This window comes from Budorcas taxicolor, chromosome 2 (genome assembly GCF_023091745.1).
Source record: "Budorcas taxicolor isolate Tak-1 chromosome 2, Takin1.1, whole genome shotgun sequence".
Classification (NCBI taxonomy): Eukaryota; Metazoa; Chordata; class Mammalia; order Artiodactyla; family Bovidae; genus Budorcas; species Budorcas taxicolor.
In genome coordinates this window covers 105,991,485-106,012,434 of record NC_068911.1, presented here as the reverse complement: position 1 = coordinate 106,012,434, position 20,950 = coordinate 105,991,485, and the positions used below count along the sequence as shown (strand labels likewise).

The window sequence follows — 20,950 nt, the reverse complement described above, 5'->3', positions numbered from 1 at the left end:
GGACAGTACAGGCACAGAAAAGTGTATGTGTCTGAATGAATGACTTTGCCATTGTGTTTGACTCTTAAAAGAGTCAGTCACAATATTAATATAACACTTTATAACTAGAGTTGGTTCCTCTAGTTACTTTATGTAATAATATCTTCTCAACTCAAACTTAAGGTTCATGTCATTCAGTTTGAAGAATAGAAGAGAAATAAATCCTCAAAGCACCCTTATCTGAAAGGGAAAAAAATATTGTTATGCTAATAAGTAGGAAAGAAAATGTCAGTCATGCCAGTGCCACATACTTTGTTGGTCATTATATTGAATCTTTGTATGGAGTTTGTAGGAGCTGGATGATTAATATATATAATCTAAAGACTTTTGTGGTTAGCCAATGATCATTTTTTATGTCTAAGCTTACAGAAAAAAATTTGCATTTGGGACTTCCCTGGTGGTCCAGTGGTTAAGAATCTGCCTTGCAATGCATGGAACATGGGTTCAAATCCCGGTCAGGAAGCTAAGATCCCATATGCTGCAGAGCAGCTGAGCCCAAGCCCAACTAGAGTCTGTGCACCACAACCGAGAGCCCGTGTGCCGCAACTAAGCGCCAGTGTGTCCGAATAAAGACATTTAAAACCAAAGAAATGTGCGTTTATGTTTGTGTGTCTCCTAACAGAGAAGCAAAATGCACTGGGAAATGGACACGGCAGCTTTTCGGTTCTGATTTTCTTCTTACAGATTTGAAGCAATTTATTTCTCAGTAATTTACATGTTTGTATGTAAACATTATACTTTCTGGTTTTCTTTTTTCTTATATTTGTCTGTATTCCACCATCCCCATCGGCTAAAATTAGAAATGATTTTTCACATCCCTTAGATAGACTTGGGACAATTTATTGCCACTGAGGCACAAATAAGTAATTTTTAAATGCTTGTATATGAATAAAATTTTGCTCTAAATTAACAAACCCAGTTGAAGCAGATATTCTCACATCAATAGGGTATGAGCAATATAAACATAAGATATTCTATTATTTTCCCTTTTGAGGGCAGGAAGGAAGTTGGGGAAATATCTCAAGGATTGGTCTTCCATCCACATGCCAGAGGACTGCTATAGTTACTGATCTCCTTGACAATAAACCCATCTATTTTGGGAACTGAATTGAAATCAGTACTAACATTACTGCTGGGGAATGAATGTACAAATCTTCTGTTATGAATGTGAAACTACTATGGTCATTAAAACAAGGTTGAAAGGTTGAGTCAACCCCTGTCAACAGAATCAGAAGAAATTCTGGCTACATAAGGCCTCTTGGACAATGTATTGTATAAAATGAAAGAAAACAAAATAGGAGTCAAATCCTAACAGCCCTTATTTGTATTTAACTGATATTAGGTATATCATTTAAAGCCTCTAGGTTTCAATTTACTCACTTGCAGAGTAAGGGAGTTTTGCTAATATGTCTGTTGAAGCCTCTGTGTACCCTACAATTCCATGATTCTGTGTGTCTGTCTTAAATAAGTCTCATTTCTAGTTCAGAAAGGTAGAATATTGGAAGATTGGTTTGCAATAGCTTAGTGCCTACTGCTGTAACAGAGCCATACAAGCAAAGATTTTAAAAGATGTGGTTACTTGCCAGCTGCAATAGTAAGAATTTGTTATCTTAACCCTTTACCATAAAATGTACAGCTTGAATACTATGAAGTATATGATAAAGAAACTTCCTGCAGGTAGTAATTACAGCAAAGATTTTAGGTTTATGAGGCCTGGCTGTTCTCTGTTTAGCTGCTTTCATTCTTAGGACTCTTTGGAAAAGTTTGCAGCTTCACCATATATGTTTAATATTTTGCAATAATTGGCCTTGTTCCTGAGCTGTTGGATTCGGGGCCGTAGCACTGTCTGAGAGGTTTACATTTCTCACAGTGAACCGGTCTCTTTTTCAGCTGCTTCCTGGCTTCTTTTTACTCAGGTTTCTACTGCTTTCTTTTCTTTTCTTTTTTCCCTTCTTCTTTCTTTTAATGCTATATTAAAGTGTTAACATTTGCTTATATTTTCCATTAATTGTAATGCCTTTTAATCATGCTTCCTACTCAGAAATAGGGATTTGAATTTAAATGACAACCTTGGCTTAATATAATTTACCTTTTAAAAATTCATGAAAGCTGTTGCTTTAATTTATTTTCCAAAGAAGAATTGAATGGCAGATTGCTTTTGATTGGAGCTTTTCTTAAAAGTTTAATGTCCTAAGCATGCCGGATTCATTAGCGAAAGTCAAATACATCTTTTCCCCTATTACTAAATAGCTTTTTAGGAATGTTATTACGCATGCCATTAAATGGACTTAAGACACATAAAAGCATTTGAAGGTATTTGAAGGGATATAATTTAATTTTTTTTCCAAACTGTGATATTGTATGCATGTGGGAAGCAAAAATGACTCCATAAGGCTAAATATCATTTTAGTTTTGCAACCTCTGGTGAATTCAAAGGTTATCAATGCATTATACCTGTAATCTTAGCTTTCCAAGCAGCAGGCTACAGTAGGGTCCTGTTGACCACAACCACAGGATAAACATTTGTTAAGATGACCAAGAATAATGGCAGCTTTGCAGGGCACAAATTTAAAAGTAACCAGGATATGAAAGACAGGCAAGGAAGAAAGGATCCTATTGGATAAGCAGAGGAGGGGTGATACTTAATAACATATAAGTTATGTCAAGTAGGGACTCTAGCTCCAAGTCATTTACTGACAACTATTGACTTGAGTAATAGGAATTTTGTGTTTATATTACTAGGTGGTAGTCCTGGCTACCCTTGTTTTATCATTGATTCTGTAAGCATTTCTTAGTATTGCGTGACCAGCACAGACTCAAACATTGTATATTACCTACAAATCCACATATTTCCCTTTTCCCTTCTTCATTAACCTGCCGCCACTGGAGCCAAACGTATCTGGTAAGTACCCATAGATTTCCTTGAGTTGTATACCCTCTTCCATAGGACTGTCATTTAAATAGCTTTGACCTATAACCTGTATGAACCTGTTTTTATTAGATTAATATTTTATGTTTGTAATTTTGTTAATTTAAGGCACAGGAGTAGGGGAGCAGAGGGTGATAGATAAAGAACAGCAATTGTGTGCTGGTGTTAGGTTAATGTGTATTCTTCCACATTCACCTAACAGACTTATCCTTGGTTGAATTTGCCTGCTCACTAAAATAATGCCACAGACATAATACAGATCAGATTATAAACTTGAGATTTTGATGATTTGGAAATGGTTTTCATAAATTATCTTGTAGATACCTGGTTACAATTAAATTTAGAGTTGGCAAAATGGCTCACCCGGGAAAGAAAAAAATCTACCCTGAGAGCAGTGCTTCTGCTGTGCAAATTCAGTCTTGAAAAAATTTAAAATACCGTTAAATGAAATAACCTTATATTTATGACTATTCTGACTAAGCACTTCTTCAGTTTCTTATCTTTCTGATTATGTCTAATCCATATTATTAAGATTGCTTTCCTTTAGCACAAATGATCGTTCAGGTCACCTATATAAAATAAAACTAGCCTGTTAAAGCCTGTGCAATACTTTTCTGCTGAGCACCGTGTTTGCTTCTTGCTCTTTTCCCTGCTGAAGTGAAAGAGAGTTAAAAATAGAATATTCTTTGGAGCCCCCCGGGGAAGTGCCTGAGCCATCAATTTGTATTGTCCTAGTTCTCTCAGCTTGCAGAATTGATTGTGGTTTCCTCTGAAAGTGCTGGAAGAAATGGGATAATATTGCAAAACTGCAATCTTTTAACAAAGGAGAATGTCAGTGTTAAATAACACTTACACTGAAATCTGGGTGTTTTATTCTGTTGTTTGATATCACATATAGTGGCATTGCTTGCTTTACAAAATAGATGCTTTCCTTACAATATTCAGAAGTTTCTACAAGAGACATTCTATTTTCCTCATACACCCAGTTTAAATCCATATTTGTCACAGGGAGGATTTTTTTAAATTAGATGTACTGAAACACTTTATTGACAAAAGAATAATTTAGGTAGTAACCAAATTAGGGATGTATTGAGCCTCAGAATACTGGAAATACTCTTGTAGTATTTTTAAAACATAGCAATACTTTTCATTCTCAAGAGTCTACTTTACCCTTACTAATCTTCACCCTTCTCCCTCTTTTCCAGATCATTGGATTTTTTTTTTTCCTCATATTTGACAGTCTTCAAACTATACTTTTGAACATATCAGAGCTATGTCCCTCCCCTCCTTTGGCCTGAATTAGATAATGAACTTGAACCACAGTGCCACTTCTCTAATAAATGCCACTCTGTAACAGTGATGCTGTGAAACCTGAATGTTTAAACACAGGTTTAAAACAACACTTCTTTAAGATGTAAATTTTATTAAGCAGGTGTGAATAAAGTGAGGCATGTCTGTTATTACATGGTTCTTAATGTTGCTAATACACTATTGTGGTTTTGTCTTGCATAAACAATACTAAGGTTCTTACCTTTAATAGTAGAATGATGGGCGTTTCTTTCTTCCTTGTTTTAGTGCTTTCTGACTGAATATTTCTAATTTTACTTGTGATTATAGTAGCTTTAACCAACATATATCCCATGGTCTTATGTCATTCGAAAAAGTCTAATAATCTTTTTGTAGCATTTAATATCATGTTCTTTAGAGAGTATACTCTAAAATTGCATACTTTTTTTAACTAGTTACTAGACTGTGTAAGTATTGGAATGAACGGTCAAACACTTAATCATGACTTCTGGAAAAAGTCATTCAGGCACCTTTCTTAATGTTGTAGAATTTCCTTCCTAGGATACCAGCCATGCAATGTACCAAATGCTAAATAATGCTTTTTCTTCTTCTTCTTTTTAAGCTAGAAAGATTTCTAAGGTCCTGGTAGCTTTCTGTTCACTATGGTTCACACCTGGTGGATTTCCCCTCCTCTAATATAAAAGTAATGTAAAACTTATTCAGTATGTAGAAAAGAGCCATTCCTTAACAGGAACTTCAAGCCTTCACCCCTGTTACAGGACATGCCCCCTTATATACATGGTGTCCAGGTTAAAGCTGGCATTGCCCCACTGAGTAAAAGCTCACTTCTTGGCGCAGGAACTCAACATTGTGGAGGGAGGAGCCAAATTTATGAAAATTCTGCTAGAGAAATCTGTGTATTCATCTGGAATGTGGCAGTAGAGTATACATCTTGAGCAAAGGCAGCCTTTGAAGCAAAATAGCAAGGCTGAAATCCAGAGGAACATTGGAGATTGACATAAAATGCTGAGAGGCACAGACCAGGGGACATAGAAGCTGAAATATGACCCCATTTGAGCCTCTTTTTCCCCTTCCCAGTTGCTTTATGTCCATGTGAAATCATATTATACTGAGACAAAGAAGTGTAACCTTGCAGTTAGAGGGCACAACCCATGCATCTTGGGAGTAGTGGGCAAAACAAGTGAAGGAGAGAGGGGACATTATGGACTGATTGAATAAACTCTGCGACCTTTAGCCTTGTTTTTAGCCATAAGTTCTTTTACCTACAATCTAGACTAACTGCTTAATAGCCTTTCATTGTGATTCACGTTTTTGGTAATATTTAATACTCACAAATATTGACCATGTACAATAACTATTTGTTTTCCTATAATTAAATTGCTGTTGAGACTCAGGTATGTGAAACAGTAGTAAAAATCTTCATTAGCCAAAATGCTCAGACAGTGGAAGGTCAGGCATTTCATGTTCTGCTGGAGCAGTATTACTATAATACTCTGTCTGTGTCAACATCTGTCCCTGAGAAAAGTAAAGATTACCATCAGGCTACTATGTGCAAATCCAGCTGCAACACCTAACAGCTGTTAACCTTACGCAAAGTGTGAGCTTCTCTATGCTTTTGTTTTTTCATCTGAAAAATGGGGATAGTAAGAAATAGATTGAAGGCAGAAGAAGGGAACAACAGAGGATGAGATGGTTGGATTGCATCACCAGTTCTATGGACATGAGTTTGATTAAGCTCTGGGAGTTGGTGATGGACAAGGAACCGTGGCATGCTGCAGTCCATGGGGTCGCAGAGTCGGACACAACTGAGCAGTGAACTGAACTGAAGATTTCATAAGATTGAAGATTGGGAGCATGGAAAAAGTTCACACATGAACGTGCTTAGAGTAGTACCTAAAACCTAATAAATGTCATGTAAATATTAGCTACTAGTTGTACCTTGTGCTATCAAATAAATGATAATTATTTAGTATTCTAAATGAAAACACATGGGTGTTTGGGCTTTGTGTTTGGGCTGGATTCCACAATGGAAACCAAAAGCTGATTATTGTTCTGAAATACTTAGTCTTTTCGTCTTGTTCACTTCGTGATACGTGCCTTCTTCCTAAAAGGCAATGGAGAGTTCAGAGTCTTTTTCTCATCCTTTGATTATTAACTTGCTGCTGCTGCTGCTGCTGCTAAGTCATTTCCGACTCTGTGCGACCCCATAGACAGCAGCCCACCAGGCTCCCCCGTCCCTGGGATTCTCCAGGCAAGAACACTGGAGTGGGTTGCCATTTCCTTCTCCGGTGCATGAAAGTAAAAAGTGAAAGTGAAGTCTCTCAGTCGTGTCTGACTTACTAACTTGAGGTAGGTCTAAATATGTTCTAAGAAAATCTCCTTAAATACTTCCTTCCCACATAGCTTTGTAAAATCCCTGTTGTTTAGCTGTGGAAACATTGCCTTGGAAAAGGTTTTGAAACAATGTGTCGTATGGCCCATTTCTATAAATATTGGAAGTGGGAATGTATGTTGCTGTCTATGCAGAAAAAACAAGGCTAGCCATAAATACAACATGTAAATAATATTATCTGCAAGTTATTGTTTTAAAAAAATGGTTTTTCCACCCTGGTTTTTTCCCTTTGTTGTATTTTCCAAATTTTCTTTGATGAAAACATATTTTTTAGTCAAATAAACCTTTTTCAAGGGTATTTTTAATGTCCCTTCATTCCCCGCAGCATTGTTTAAATTAAACCTTCATTTCAAGCTTTATATGTTAGATACGAGCTAAAACAGTTCTGTTTTTCCTTATCAAGTACACACTGAGGTGGCTATGCGTTTTTTAAGGAAAGACTTAATGAGTAATTCATGAATTCTGGACTGAGGTTAATTTCTGTTAATGGGATCAAGTTTTATTTTAATGAGAATGCAAGTATGTTTAACCTTACTATAGACATGTTACCATAAAACTTAAGTGCAACTTTTGCTGTCAAAAGCCATTCACTAAACGTGAACAGTGAGCCTGTCAGCACATAGGGAGCTCCTGGTTTTGTATAGAAACATCAGTTCAGTCACTCAATTGTGTCCGACTCTTTGCCACCCCATGGACTGCAGCACACCAGGCCTCCCTGTCCATCACCAACTCCTGGAGTTAACTCACACTCATGTCCATTGAATTGGTGATGCCATCCAACCATCTCATCCTCTGTCATCCCCTTCTGCCTTCAATCTTTCCCAGCATCGGGGTCTTTTCAAATGAGTCAGGTCTTTGCATCAGGTGGCCAAAGTATTGGAATATAGAAACATATATTATTTTGATTCTATTCTGTTAAGAATATATTTTTCTCACTATTTATTTGGTAAATATAAATGAGTGGCCGGTTCCTTGGCTTATTTGCTTAATAGTTGGTATGGATATTTGGGGTGTTTTTTTTTCCCTTTAACAGGGTGGGTAACCCTACCCTTAGAAAGCACACCATTTCAGTATTGTTGTTTTTAAGGTATACACAAGCCATGAGAGAACAGTTAATAGGAACAATTTTATATTACCTGTCAAGTTTTAAGAAATATGGATTAAGGCAATAAACAAAATTATGGGAAGATTAATAGGAGAGCTTCTTGGGAAAATGTTTTCTTTTTAAGTGTTTGGCATTCTTATTTTTAATAGTTCCTCTGTTAGTTAAGAACATGTTCCCAGTTTATTTATGCTACCTCTGAATGAAGTAGTAATATTAGTTATTTTTCTACTTTCACAGTCTTTAAAATCTGGAACTTCTTAATGGTTCTCACTGCTCTTCTACTTGTAAAATCTTTGATTCTCTACCAATATTCTACCTCCATCTTCCACTTTTGTCTTTAAGTCCAGGCTCAAATGTTAGTACCTCTGTTGATATCAGCCAGGATTGATTTCTCCCTCTTAATTTCATAATACCCTACGTATTCTGCTATTCTGATATGGTATCAGGGCTGAGAATGCCCAATTTCAAATATAGGGACTGTGTTTTACTTACCTTCTATCACCCTCCAGGCTCATCTTGAGCTCACAGAATCCTTATACTACCCTCTGTAACAAATGAGGTGCTGGAATCAGATGTTTTGGATTTTATGTTGGCACATTTTCAAAATGAGATGTTTGTGTGCAGATAAATATATCCATTCATAGGCATGAATATTAGTGGAGATAAGGTTGCATTAAAGAATAAAAATACCACTGGAAATTTATTAGTGCAAATTCCAAGCCCCCCTACATTAGACCATGGTGTCATGGTATCTGGAGCTACTGATTGAAGCTTTCTATATCAGATTTTTTTTTCATAAGAGGGAATTGCAGGCAGGAAGCAAATAGTGAATCTCCAAATACTGACGTATTTAGATAAAGGAAATCAGAACCACATTTGCACATAAATTGGCTTTTTTTCCCAAAGTTTTCCTTCGAGGCAACCTATAACTCTGAATATATTTTGAATAAAATAAAAAAACATTATGAAAAACATTTGAGTTTCTTAGGAGACGTGACAATTTAAGTCAAATTATGTTACAGTGAATTCTGCTAGGTGTTGAGATTTTTCTTTTTAATTTAGTGGACTGTGATTCTGACAAGTCCATTGTAAGAAGTTACTTTCCCAGTGTATAAAGAGCTATGCCTAAATTATGACACTGCAATAGATGCTGTGTGGGTGTTCAGAGGTGACATTTCCATGACAAGAAGGGGTCTTCACATCGCTTTTCCATTCCTGCCCTTTATTTTCCTAGGAGTGGAAATGTGTCTGTGTATGTCTTAATGGTATTTGGGCTTGGAGAGTATGAATTTGAAATGATTGTCATTTCATAAACTGAAAGTAGAGTTGGATGTCAGGTGTTAGACTAAGGAGCAAGAAAGTTGACTTGCCTGCAAATTTGAATATTAATAGGAATTTCACAGGGAGAGATGTTTAGGAAATAGCATGTTTATAGTCACTTTATTACCTATAAAGACGATGATATACATTTTTTGGGAAAGGTTGACTGGTGAGAAGTCATTTGAAACATGGCATAAAGCACTGTTGCCAGAGAAATAGCACCATTTTATAAAACCATTCATTATTAAAGGATTGATTGTATTTTTACTTTGTTGTTAATATGTTGCTTAGTTACCAAATATGTTTTGTATTCATGTCTTTAGAAAAGGGTGATGCTAAATTTATTCAATTATTTTAGTCATTGAGAAGAATCATTAAGACTTCAGGCAAGTACGCTGATATCATTGTCAAAATCAATACCTGAAATGGGATCTTTGCCATTCCTGTTTTAGGAATTAATGAGGATAGAAATAAAAACTGGTATTTATAAGATAGAAAAATAGATCTATGGTATTAGAGAAATCATTTAGCTTACCTTTAGTTGTAGAAGTTTGTACAGGCAATGCCATCATTTGGTTTATCTTTGTAAAACCTTTTTAGATTCCCTGGCTGGAGGTTGGTTGTTTTCTTTAATCTGGTTTCTTTTTTTATAAAGAAAAAAGAATTTGTGGTAGTTTCTAGTAATTTATATATGTCTTGAGCTAATTAATTTACTTAAGGACATCGTTTTAGGGTCAAGAAACACATGAAATTCATATTCATTACTCAAACCTTATTGTGGAGTCATTTAAATAACTAATAAATTCACTTAATAAAAGTATATTTATACTCTTAACTTAGTAAAGTTATCAGCAGTGTCTCAAGTTTAGGAAAAACTGTCCCTTTGGTGTTTGATTTATGAATTTCAGGCAGATTGCTTAACCTCTCTAATGATCAGTTTCTTTGTTAAGTAACCTTAATAATAAGGAGATAATCTTAAATGTTGCTAGATAATTCCATTTTTCCTTGTGCCCTGGAGACATTCCTAATATAAGGATTCATATCTTAGTCTGAATTTTCAAACATACAGCTTTTCTATAAAAGTCATCCCACCTTCCATTATTTCCAGTCTTCAAAAGGATTAGTTCTGCCAATACCACCTCAAAACTCTCCATTTTTTAACCAGAGGTCCTGCATTTTGCTTTTACACTGGGCCCCCCAAATTATGTAGATAGACCTGGTCCACAGAAAATTATTTTAAATATCAAATTGTAATATATGCCAAATAGTAATTGTCTGTGTAAACCAAGTCTTTGGCCCTATAAATTTCCTCAAGTGCAAAGGAAATCTTTGAATACAAATTTTATTTGAATGTTTTGGGGTAGGGAAGTGCTGACTGACTTGGATTACCTACATAGTAAACCTTTTAAATGTTGCCTGTCATAATAGAGGGCTTTTGAGATTTGCTGTTTAAACAAATTCTGTCATTTTAGAACTTGCTTAAAATACAAAAACATACTGCTAGTGAAATAAATTCAAAGCAGGATTTAACTCACTGTGCCATTACAGGTTATCAAGTTATACCCAACCAGCAGCAAAACTACCAAGGGATAGTTGGAGTGCAGCAACCCCAGAGCCAGAGCCTCGTTGGTGGCCAGCCCAATGGCATTGGAAATCAGATTCAAGGAGTGGTCATCCCCTATCCTTCAGTGCCATCATATCAGGTACGTGGCCACTCTACCTGCACTGGCTAGGGGTGATTTTCAATAAATAAAATGTGGGCTACTTTCTTCTCTGTTTAATGTGGGGAAAGGCTTCTGTAATATGTAACTTTATAGTCTTAAAAGAGTTTTATTAATTGTTACAATTTTGTTCTATCCTCATTTTATTGCATTATTCATTCACTTCATTAATTTTTTGAAAAATATCTGAACCATATTAATATTGTGCAGTGAATTTTTCTGGCTCTGTTTGTGTTTCCAACTACCTACATATATGAGCAAATATCTTATTCTATTCTTCAGCTCCTTACAAAGTCTCTTGAGGAGAGAGTGGAACAGGAGGGAAAAGTAAAGGTATATGTAGGTGTATGAAATAGAGCAGATTATAAATTAGTGTTTATTGAATAAAGAATGTACAATTTCCCAATCTGGAATTGATATCCCCCCCCACACACACTCAATGAAGAAAAGAAATAGTATGTCTTGTATTGAAAATGTCATGCATTTTAATTCATAATTCTCAAGTAGAAATACCTACTGTTTCGTTAATATGTTAGATTTCTTTAGCCCATACTGTGTCACACTTTCAGACATTTATTTCATCTTCCTTTACCTTTCTGGAATGACTTCCCTGGTGGCTCAGACGATAAAGCGTCTGCCTACAATGAGGGAGACCTGGGTTCGATCCCTGGGTCGGGAAGATCCTCTGGAGAAGGAAATAGCAACCCACTCCAGTATTCTTGCCTGGAAAATCCCATGGACTGAGGAGCCTGGTAGACTACAGTCCATGGGGTCGCAAAGAGTCGAACACAACTGAGTGACTTCACTTCACCTCTCTGGAATAACCTGAGAGTGAGTTTGTTTTCTTAGCCTCCCGGTTTCCTATAGTGGAGTCTACTGTTAAGAAATCCAGAGGCTATTTTCATTCAGTCCCACAACATAAAGATAATCAAGTTGGGAAGGTAAATGTACATGTATTTCATCTAAGGACAAGTCAACAACTTGGTTATAATCTACAGACCAGTAACTGAAGGAATTACGAAACACAGCCATGAATAAGTTGGGGACTTAATACAGAAGAGAAAGATATAAACCTTTAATTAGCTGTTAAAAGAAAATTATGGGCATAAATTAATTAAGACATTCTGAAAATAGGGCAGGATGTGAGCAAAGGAGGTAGCATATTCTGTGAAATTCCAGAAAATGAAAATCGTAATTAAAATGTGAAATCGTCAAGGACTTTTTGAGCACTAAGAATATGTCTAGTTTTGAAGCCCTTTGATAATAGAAAGCAACTAAGGAATAAAGAAGGTACATTATGGGAACCGATTTTGCATCTTCTCTCACATCCTCCTTGCTTTTTACTATGGTTCTCCCAGCTTAAGGGGCTTCCCTCTTAACTCAGTTGGTAAAGAATCTGCCTGCAATACAGGAGACCTGGGTTCGATTCCTGGGTCAGGAAGATCTCCTGGAGAAGGAAATGGCAATCCACTCCAATATTCTTGCCTGGAAAATCCCATGGACAGAGGAGCCTGGTGGGCTACAGTCTATGTGGTCGCAAGAGTCGGACACAACTTGTGAGTAAACCACCACCATCCCTACTTAAGTGGAGGCCCATGAGACTGCCCATCCCCCACTTCCTCTGTAGCTAGACATTAGACAGGATCACTACCAAGCCAAGAACTCTCCCTTCTCAAGACCCTGTTCATGCTCCCTGCCTACTCTAGTCTGGCTAGCATCTGTCAGATACCCAGGCACTATGTAAATAAGATCAACCTTGAAATATAAGTTTAAAATAAATTATCTCCTTGTTATTATAGTTTTTAAAAATGGAGCTAGATACTGAAAGTGTTTCAGAGCTGAGACAGTTATTATAACTTCTATAGCATACTTTTGTACAAGGTACATTTTCTCATGATATTTCACATAATCCTTACATTGGGTGAATGATTGTGAGAAATATTGCCCTGACAAGTGATGAATGATAGCCTGCTTCATTTTTCCTACCACATTTGGTTGAAGAAGCTAGGTGGTGATAAACTCATCTAAATAATAAGCCAGAGGGAATTCCATGGCAGTTCAGTGACTAGGACTCCTTACTTTCACTGCCAAGAGCCTGGGTTTAACCCCTGATCCTGCAAGCCTCATGGCTCAGCTGAAAAAGTTAAAATAAATTTTTTAAATAAAAAATAAGCCTGAAAAATCATCTATTTAGTAGAGTGTTTTCTACAGCTGTACCTTCTCAAGTACCATTTTCTCTCTTTCGGTATTTCAGGTGTTTTCTTTACCACTAGTTAAAAATTTAATCTGTAGCTTAAATCATCTAGATTGAGCTGTGTCATTTTTCTTAGATCTACCTAGCATATACACTAACTTAAATACAGTCAAAAATAATGATAGAATGTTACACTACTTCAGTAGACAAAAAGACTGAAATATATTTTGTCATATGAAATTGAGTGAAATCAAACCAGCAACGGTATCTTTGCCTTTGAGCCAAATTGAAAGCAATTCAGAGGTTACTGTGTATTTTGAAGGGACTGTAGGGAAAACCTAAAAGTTAATCATTAACTTATAAATCACAGAGCCCAGATACAGAGAATCATGAAGTGATTGAAGAACTGCGACTCTGGAGCCAGTGGGCATGGGTTCAAACCCTGACTTCTCTTCTCGGTAGCTGTACAACATTGAGCAAGGTTTTAACCCCTTCCATAAAACAGGGATGATAAAAATACCTTCTAAGGCTTGTTAGTAAGACTTGATGTAATAATATACATAAAGTTCTTGGAACAGAACTTGAACATGGTAGTAAGTACTCAATAATGTCAACCTTGACTGTCATCACCATTAACTACTGTCACTGTCATTGACACTGCTGTTGTTGACATCAGCATCAAACAAGCTTTTACTGACCAAAACCACTGTAATGTGGCACACTTGTAAATTATAAAACCCTTATGCCTTTGTGGGTTTTATTTTACATAACTGTGGAAACTGGAGAAATGAATCCATTATGTTCATATGGTTTCTATGTAGATACTGTAGAAAACAAAATTGAAAGATCTGCTGTTCCTCAGATACCTTCTCTACTAGATCCTGGAAATAGAAATTATAATAGCCCTCCCGAGGTGAAAGAGACATCCCATTTTTGCAGATAATGAACTCTGGGGCCTCAGAAGAGTTAAGTTATTTGCCCAGTGTCACATGTACAGTGAAGTTGATAGATCATTATCACATCTAGATATCTTAAGCTCTGAACCTCATACTTCCTGATCCAGTGTATCTCACCAGTACTCTTACCTGAGTTTTACTTAGCTCTACCTGAGGTAAATGTTACTATTCTTTCCATGTCAAATGGTTATCCGTATTTGGAAACAGTTTCTTTTTTTAAATAACTTCTACTTTGGAACACAACTCCTAGCCTACTGTACTTTTGATAAATGCTGCTGCTGCTGCTGCTAAGTCGCTTCAGTTGTGTCCAACTCTGTGCGACCCCATAGACGGCAGCCCACCAGGCTCCCCCGTCCCTGGGATTCTCCAGGCAAGAACACTGGAGTGGGTTGCCATTTCCTTCTCCAGTGCATGAAAGTGAAAAGTGAAAGTGAAGTCACATAGTCATGTCCGACCCTCAGCAACCCCATGGACTGCAGCCTACCAGGCTCCTCCGTCCATGGGATTTTCCAGGCAAGAGTACTGGAATGGGGTACCATTGCCTTCTCCGTTGATAAATGCTAGCCAAAAACAATAACTGGCTTTAAAAAATATAAAAATAAAGTAGTAATGCTATAACTAAAGTATCAAGACAGCCTATGGCAGTTTTAGCTTATTCCTAACTGCTCATATTTGAAAAGCTCAGGGAGACTGGAGACATTGACCTTTGCAAGGTTTTGAAAAACCTTTTTCCCTTTAAATTGTCTTTGAAATTTTAGGTTTCACTGCCTCAAGGTTCTCAAGGAATTGCCCATCACACTTATCAACAGCCTGTTATGTTCCCTAATCAGTCTAATCAAGGATCTATGCCTGCAGCAGGAATGCCAGTTTACTATAGCGTCATTCCACCTGGCCAACAAAATAATTTAAGGTGAGTGAATAAAAAGCCTAATCTTGTAGCTCCTCATTGTTTATCAGGATTATGGTCTGTTGCTAATTTTTTTAATATGGAATACTTCATGCATTTGCATGTCATCCTTACACAAGTTGCCATAACCTAGTAATGTTTTACACATTTGTAAAAAAGTCACAGCGTCTCTCATTGCTCATTAGTAAACTCTAAGCTGTAGTCCTGAGCCAAACACTCATGTTTTTACTAAAATATAACCAGATTATAAGGTTTCTATAAGAACACTAAGTGAGCCTTTGTTCTGAAAAATGTCTTCCTTAGCTCCAGTTGCTTAGCAATCCATTTTCTTCTGCAAGCTCCTTATGCAGAAAAGTAGAATTTGAATTATCTTTGCTTTCAACTCAATCAGTTATCACTGAGGCAATTTTGTATTTGATTGTGTTATTACATGTACTATGAGGATTTAACATAGCCTGATTCAGATCATGTGTGTTGTCCCTTTCAGCAAGCCATGTACCAGTCACAGAAACTAGTTTTACCACTAATTGTAGTACTTCTTTCAGTCAATGATGTAGACAAAAAAATAATCTCAAAAAAGTTAATAATTTCATTCCTATAATCGGCAAAAGTGGCAAGCTAGATAATATCTTCAGACTGCTTCTATTTGAGTGTTGGGTTTTTTTCTTCCTATTTTACCATTTATTTTCACATTTTTATCTTGAAACTCAAAAGGAGAATATACTTTTGTCTTTGATCTGCAGTCTCAAAAGCTAGCATACAGAGAGGGGAACTTGAAGAGACTGTCACCTTTATTTTTCAGAACTTTGTTAAAAAGGTGCTTCACAGAATCTTTATGAAACATGAGAAAAGAAAATCTACTTTTAAGTTTTGTTCTTTTATCATCTGCATAGTCTGTGTTTCCTCATCTTTGTAAACTAGTATTCCTCTAGTGTCCCCTTTGTCCTATTTCTGAAACTGTCTTAGATTCATTTTATTTCCCCTAAATGACTCGTTTTGCATTTTTGGGTTTTTGTTTGCCTCAGTCATCCTTTGAAATAATTGACAGTAACAAAGTCTCAATCTGAACCACATCTTTTAGTGAAATTTTACTTCTGTTATTAAAAGAAAAGTTAACACAGCCTAGAGAAATAAAATGTAAGAAGAAAGTTACCTTTGGTGCTAAAACTTTTCCTTTTCAGAGTACTTATTTTCTCTCCATTGGATATAGCGGCTGTTTTTGTAAGCATGTGTTTATCAGAAAAATTAATTAGTAAATTATATTGACAAAAATAATGTTAAATGGAAAGAATGCTTATACCTATTTCATTTCTTGTGAACTCACCAAAAATTAGTGATAATAATAACTAATATTTTAGATTAATAGTTTTTAAATAGATGCCTTTAAAGAGCAGGGAGGAAAGGTAATATCTCATGCAAAAATCTTTTCATTTTTCAGTCTCTCACTGAGTTTCTATTGAGAAAAACATTTCTTATACATCTTGCATTTCGTCCATTAAAAGAGCATTTTCTGTATTTAACTTGTTTGGATCTTTCTGATTATACATATAATACATAGTCATTGTAGAAAATTTGAAAATATAAAAAATTTCAAGCTGTAAAAAAAGATGGAAAAGCAAATCAGCCACAACCTCACCACTCAAGAGATGATAGCTGTTAAATTTTGATGTCTTCATTCAGGTCATTTTTCAGTGAACACATAGTATGTGAACTCTATTAGGAATCACATGTTCTAAACATTATATTTTCTATAATTTTGATTTAAAAATTAAACCACTTAAAAACACATAGGAGTAAGGGAATTCCCTGGTGGTCCAATGGTTAGGATTTGGCACTTCCACTGATGTGACCCAGGTTTAATCCCTACTAGGGGAACTAAGATCCCACAAGCTGCCCAGAGCAGCCAAAAAAACTGCACACTCATGAAATTGCCCTTCATGCAAAGCAGTTACTATTCATTGACCAAAGTGATCACTGTTCAGAGTTTGCCATTTATCTTTCTGACACTTCTACTTTTAAGCAGATACATGAAAAACTTTATGGTTTGAGGAGGGGGGTTTGGTGTTTCCGTTTTGAAGTAGATTAGGGATATTTTCATTTGTGTTTCAAAATTCATTTGTCACTGAATTTTTCTGTGTGTGTGGAATTATTTTTATGAATATTTTATTTGTCATCTTGCTTTTTTCTTTGAATTTGTTAGCCTTGAACATCTTTTTCCACAGAGTACCTGAATTTATCTGTATTTTAGACTCCTGATATTATCAAGTGTTTGTGATTTCTGAAATATGAAATTGATATGGTAAAGCTTATCTTTTTGAAAAAAAATTAGCTCAGTGGCAGTCATTAAGAAGGATTTGAATTGGGTGGAGACCACAAGGAGAAGTGTTGTAATTTAAGCACATTACGTGACAGGTTGCTTAACTGTGGTGGTAGCAATAGGAAGGGAGGAACTTTGAAAGAAGAAATGAATCTTTGGTGATAATATAAATGAAAATTAAAGGAAAATTTGAGATACCTTGGTGGAAAATGTCCCACTTGGAACCGTAGAGAATCAGAGTTGAAATTAGTGTCATTGTAATTTGGATTTGTTTACTTACAAGTACTTACTAGATCTAGGGTCAGCACACTATTTTGTAACAGACCAGAGAGAAATATTTCAGACTTCAAAGGCGAAAGTATCAAATTATGGGTACTATTTAAGTATTTATGTAACAAAAGAGAACATAAATTTCTAAAAAATTTTTATTGACAGAATGAGGTAATTGAGCACAAATTTTTTTCATACAGTCCTACTAATGAGAAGAATGGAATTACTTTAGGTGAGGGACCGTTCTTACCTTGCAGGCCATTAGGGAGCCCCCTGGTCTTGGACTTCTGAATTATTTGTTAGATTTCTACAACTTTCTTCCTCCGGTAAATTTTAAGCTTTTGCAAATTGTTTCTCAAAATCCATCCTTTCTTCACAGCCCAAGAATTTGACTGGCTTGCCATTTTATTTTATATTTCTCGAGGCCATAGGTAACCTAGATAACAAGCGATCCCCTGAGATAGGCCAAGTTTAGGAAAGTTTTGTGTTAGAATTACCCCTTCTGGCGTATTCTATATATTTTATTTTGTGAATAATTTCTCTGCCTTGAGAGTGTGCTGATGTCTGTGTTTTACTAATTAATGTTAGGGCAGTATCAGGCATGTTGATGAAAGGATGCTAAAAAGCAACATCTTCTTGATTCCCATTTTCAGCCATGATAGAGTAGTAGGGACCAAATTTAAAATCTGCCTTAAAAACTAGAGGAACATATGAAACAACAGTTTTCATTAGGCAGTTAGGGACAGTAAAATTTGAGAGAGGGAAAACAGTCTTAACGATTACCCCAGCTTCCTGCCTGCAGAGAGTTTCAAGCCACACCTCAGTGCAGGGGAACCCAAGCAAGACCCTTAAGTTAACAAGATGGAATTCAAAGTCCAGGGAAGCCAACGTGGCTTAGAGTTTACAGGGCAGGATACTGAAGAGAAGAGAGTTTCAAAGAGGTTGCTCTGGCCATCTAAGTGGGGCCCTTTTGAGTCTGAGTTGATTGCTTACCAGTGCGTGTATGTACAAAACCTACCCAATGCCAGGAAAAGAACCCCTCAAAAGAAACAAGCAGAACAATCCCTGAACCTCATACAAGGACAGGAATAGTTTATGTTCCTACCAGCCCACATGTCAAAACCTTGTAATACAGGAGGCAGTGAGTAGAGGACTTAAAAGAATACTGTGTCAGTAGTGGAGGACAGTTAGCCTTGGATGAAAAGCTGCTCTGGTCCTGCCTTAAACAAGCAGGACCCAAAAAGATTAAATTGTCTCCATTTAACTGTGGCTCAGAGCAAAGCTCAAAAATATTATTAAAAATTCAAGGATGTCCAGCACTCAACAAGGTTAGATTTATAATGGCTGGGATCCAGTCCAAAATTGTCAAGTATGCAAAGAAGTAAGAAACAAAGGCTAAAAATGGGGGAAAAAATCAGTCAGTTGAACCTGACTGAAACAACGCCAGTATAAAATTCAGACAGAGGAAACAGACTGGGAAAAAAACGAACAGAGCATCAGTACTTTTCGGCCTAATGCATGTGCAGTTGGCATCCTCAAGAGAGGAAAAGGGAGGACAAAAAATACATTTGAATAATCCTGAAATGTTGCAAAACTTAGGAAGATTAGAAACCTGCAGATCCAGAAATTTCAACAAACTTCAAGCAAAAAAAATACAGAGGAAATTTCTTAAAACTTAAAGGGAAAATTATAAAAGTAGCCAGAGAAAAAATAACATTACATATAGAAGAACAAAGATAAGAATTTGGTAGATTTCTTGTTAGAAACAGTACTATTTCAGACATGGAAAAACTGAAAGAATTAATCACCAGCTCACTTGCACTGCAAGAAATTCTAAAGGAAGTCTTTGATACAGGAAGAAAATTATACCGGATGAAAGCTGGCTCCACAAAAGAATAAAAATGAAAATCAAGCACTATACTGACTGGGAAATCATATATTTGAAAAAGTTCTTAGAGAGTATATCAAGAATCCTTAAATCTTGATAATTTAAAAAAAAAAAACCTTCAGAAACAATTTTTTTTAAATGTTAAACCTACCATATGGAGCACTACTACACAACAGTTAGAATTAATGGTGAGGAAAGGTGTAGAGACTTGGTATTCTTAATCCAAATGGAGGTTACATAGTTTCATATCATACAGTTCTTTAAGATTCTTCATATTTCTGGGTATTCTTGTATATATGTTTCAAACCCTTTAAATAGTTAATAAAACTACTTAATTATGGGGGGAAGACTTTAAGAGCTAAAAGCCAAGAGAATGGGAGGACAGGAATCGGAGACAGTAGATAGAGACAACTTTTGAGAATTGCATCCCTAAGCAGGAGCATTGAATTTCAGCAGTATAGGGGAGGGGAAAATAAGGTTAAGAGAGTAATCTGTTCTTAATTGAAAAAAGAAGACTTTATATGCTGAAATTGAAAGACAGCAGAAAGAGGTATGTTGCCATAGCAGAGAGGGAAGAGCAGTAAGGTCCCCAAGAAGGATGAGAGTAAACACTCAAATGGAAGTCAGTAAGCCATATATAAGATGCAGAAGATTCATATGTGGTAAATGGGAAAAAAAAGTGAGTGCATTGGTACAGATATTATTACATAGATAGGTGTGGTGAAGAGCTCGTGAAAATACTTAATTGCTTTGCTTTTCTCACTGATATAAGATTCAAGATAGGAAAGCATTAAAAAATAAAAAGCATTAAGATTCAAGATAGACATGATCAAAGAGTAGATGAATGTTTTAAAGGTTGTTTTAATATAAAGATTCAGCACAGTTACATCAAGACAGATTTTTTTAAAAAGCATCAAGATATGGGTGAATGTGACAGATGTCTGATAAAAGCTTATAGGCATTTTTATCACCTCTGTATGTTCTAGGATGATTATATTGCAACTCTACAAATAAACAATTCATGGAAATAAGTAGTTTACCCACTTGGCAAGAACTAGTGATAAATTAGCACATAAGAAAATATTCACTCTCACCAGCTATCTTAAAAAATGAGAATTAACACACCCTTAACCCCAAAAGGACAAAACACTTAGCTATACTAAGATACTAAGCAAAGAGACAAACATTGCTGGGTTCTGGGCATATGAAGCCCATTTTGTCCATAATTCAGTCTGATGACATTTAACAAAACACAGAACTCCTGTCCTTTTTTATTCTGTAATTCTGCCTCAGAGTTTTGCCACAATTATTATCCCACCCCCCAAAATTAAAACTGCTCCAAAAAGGTTGTAAAAAAGTGTTATTTATAGGAAAATCCAACAAAAATGATCCAAAAGAAATACAGAGTAACCTCTGAATGGTTTAAACTTTCATTTATCTCTCTTTTTTTTTTTCCTGCTAGACTGATTAAATTTGGTTGGAATTTACTCAGGTTATTGAACTTCCCTGGTGGCTCAGACAGTAAAGCGTCTGCCTACAATGCAGGAGACCCAGGTTCAATCCCAGGGTTGGGAAGATCTAGAGAAGGAAATGGCAATACACTC

The 20,950-nt window shown here is 36.0% G+C and overlaps 1 protein-coding gene across 1 annotated transcript in view; it reads left to right on the top strand.

Annotated features, from left to right (window-relative positions):
• The window catches only part of R3HDM1 (R3H domain containing 1), a 95,115-nt gene that overhangs the window by 53,531 nt on the left and 20,634 nt on the right, over positions 1-20,950 (top strand). The window contains exons 19-20 of the mRNA XM_052636283.1: positions 10,642-10,796; positions 14,723-14,874. Coding sequence (XP_052492243.1) covers positions 10,642-10,796; positions 14,723-14,874 — 307 coding nt within the window. The remainder of the gene's footprint in view (positions 1-10,641; positions 10,797-14,722; positions 14,875-20,950) is intronic.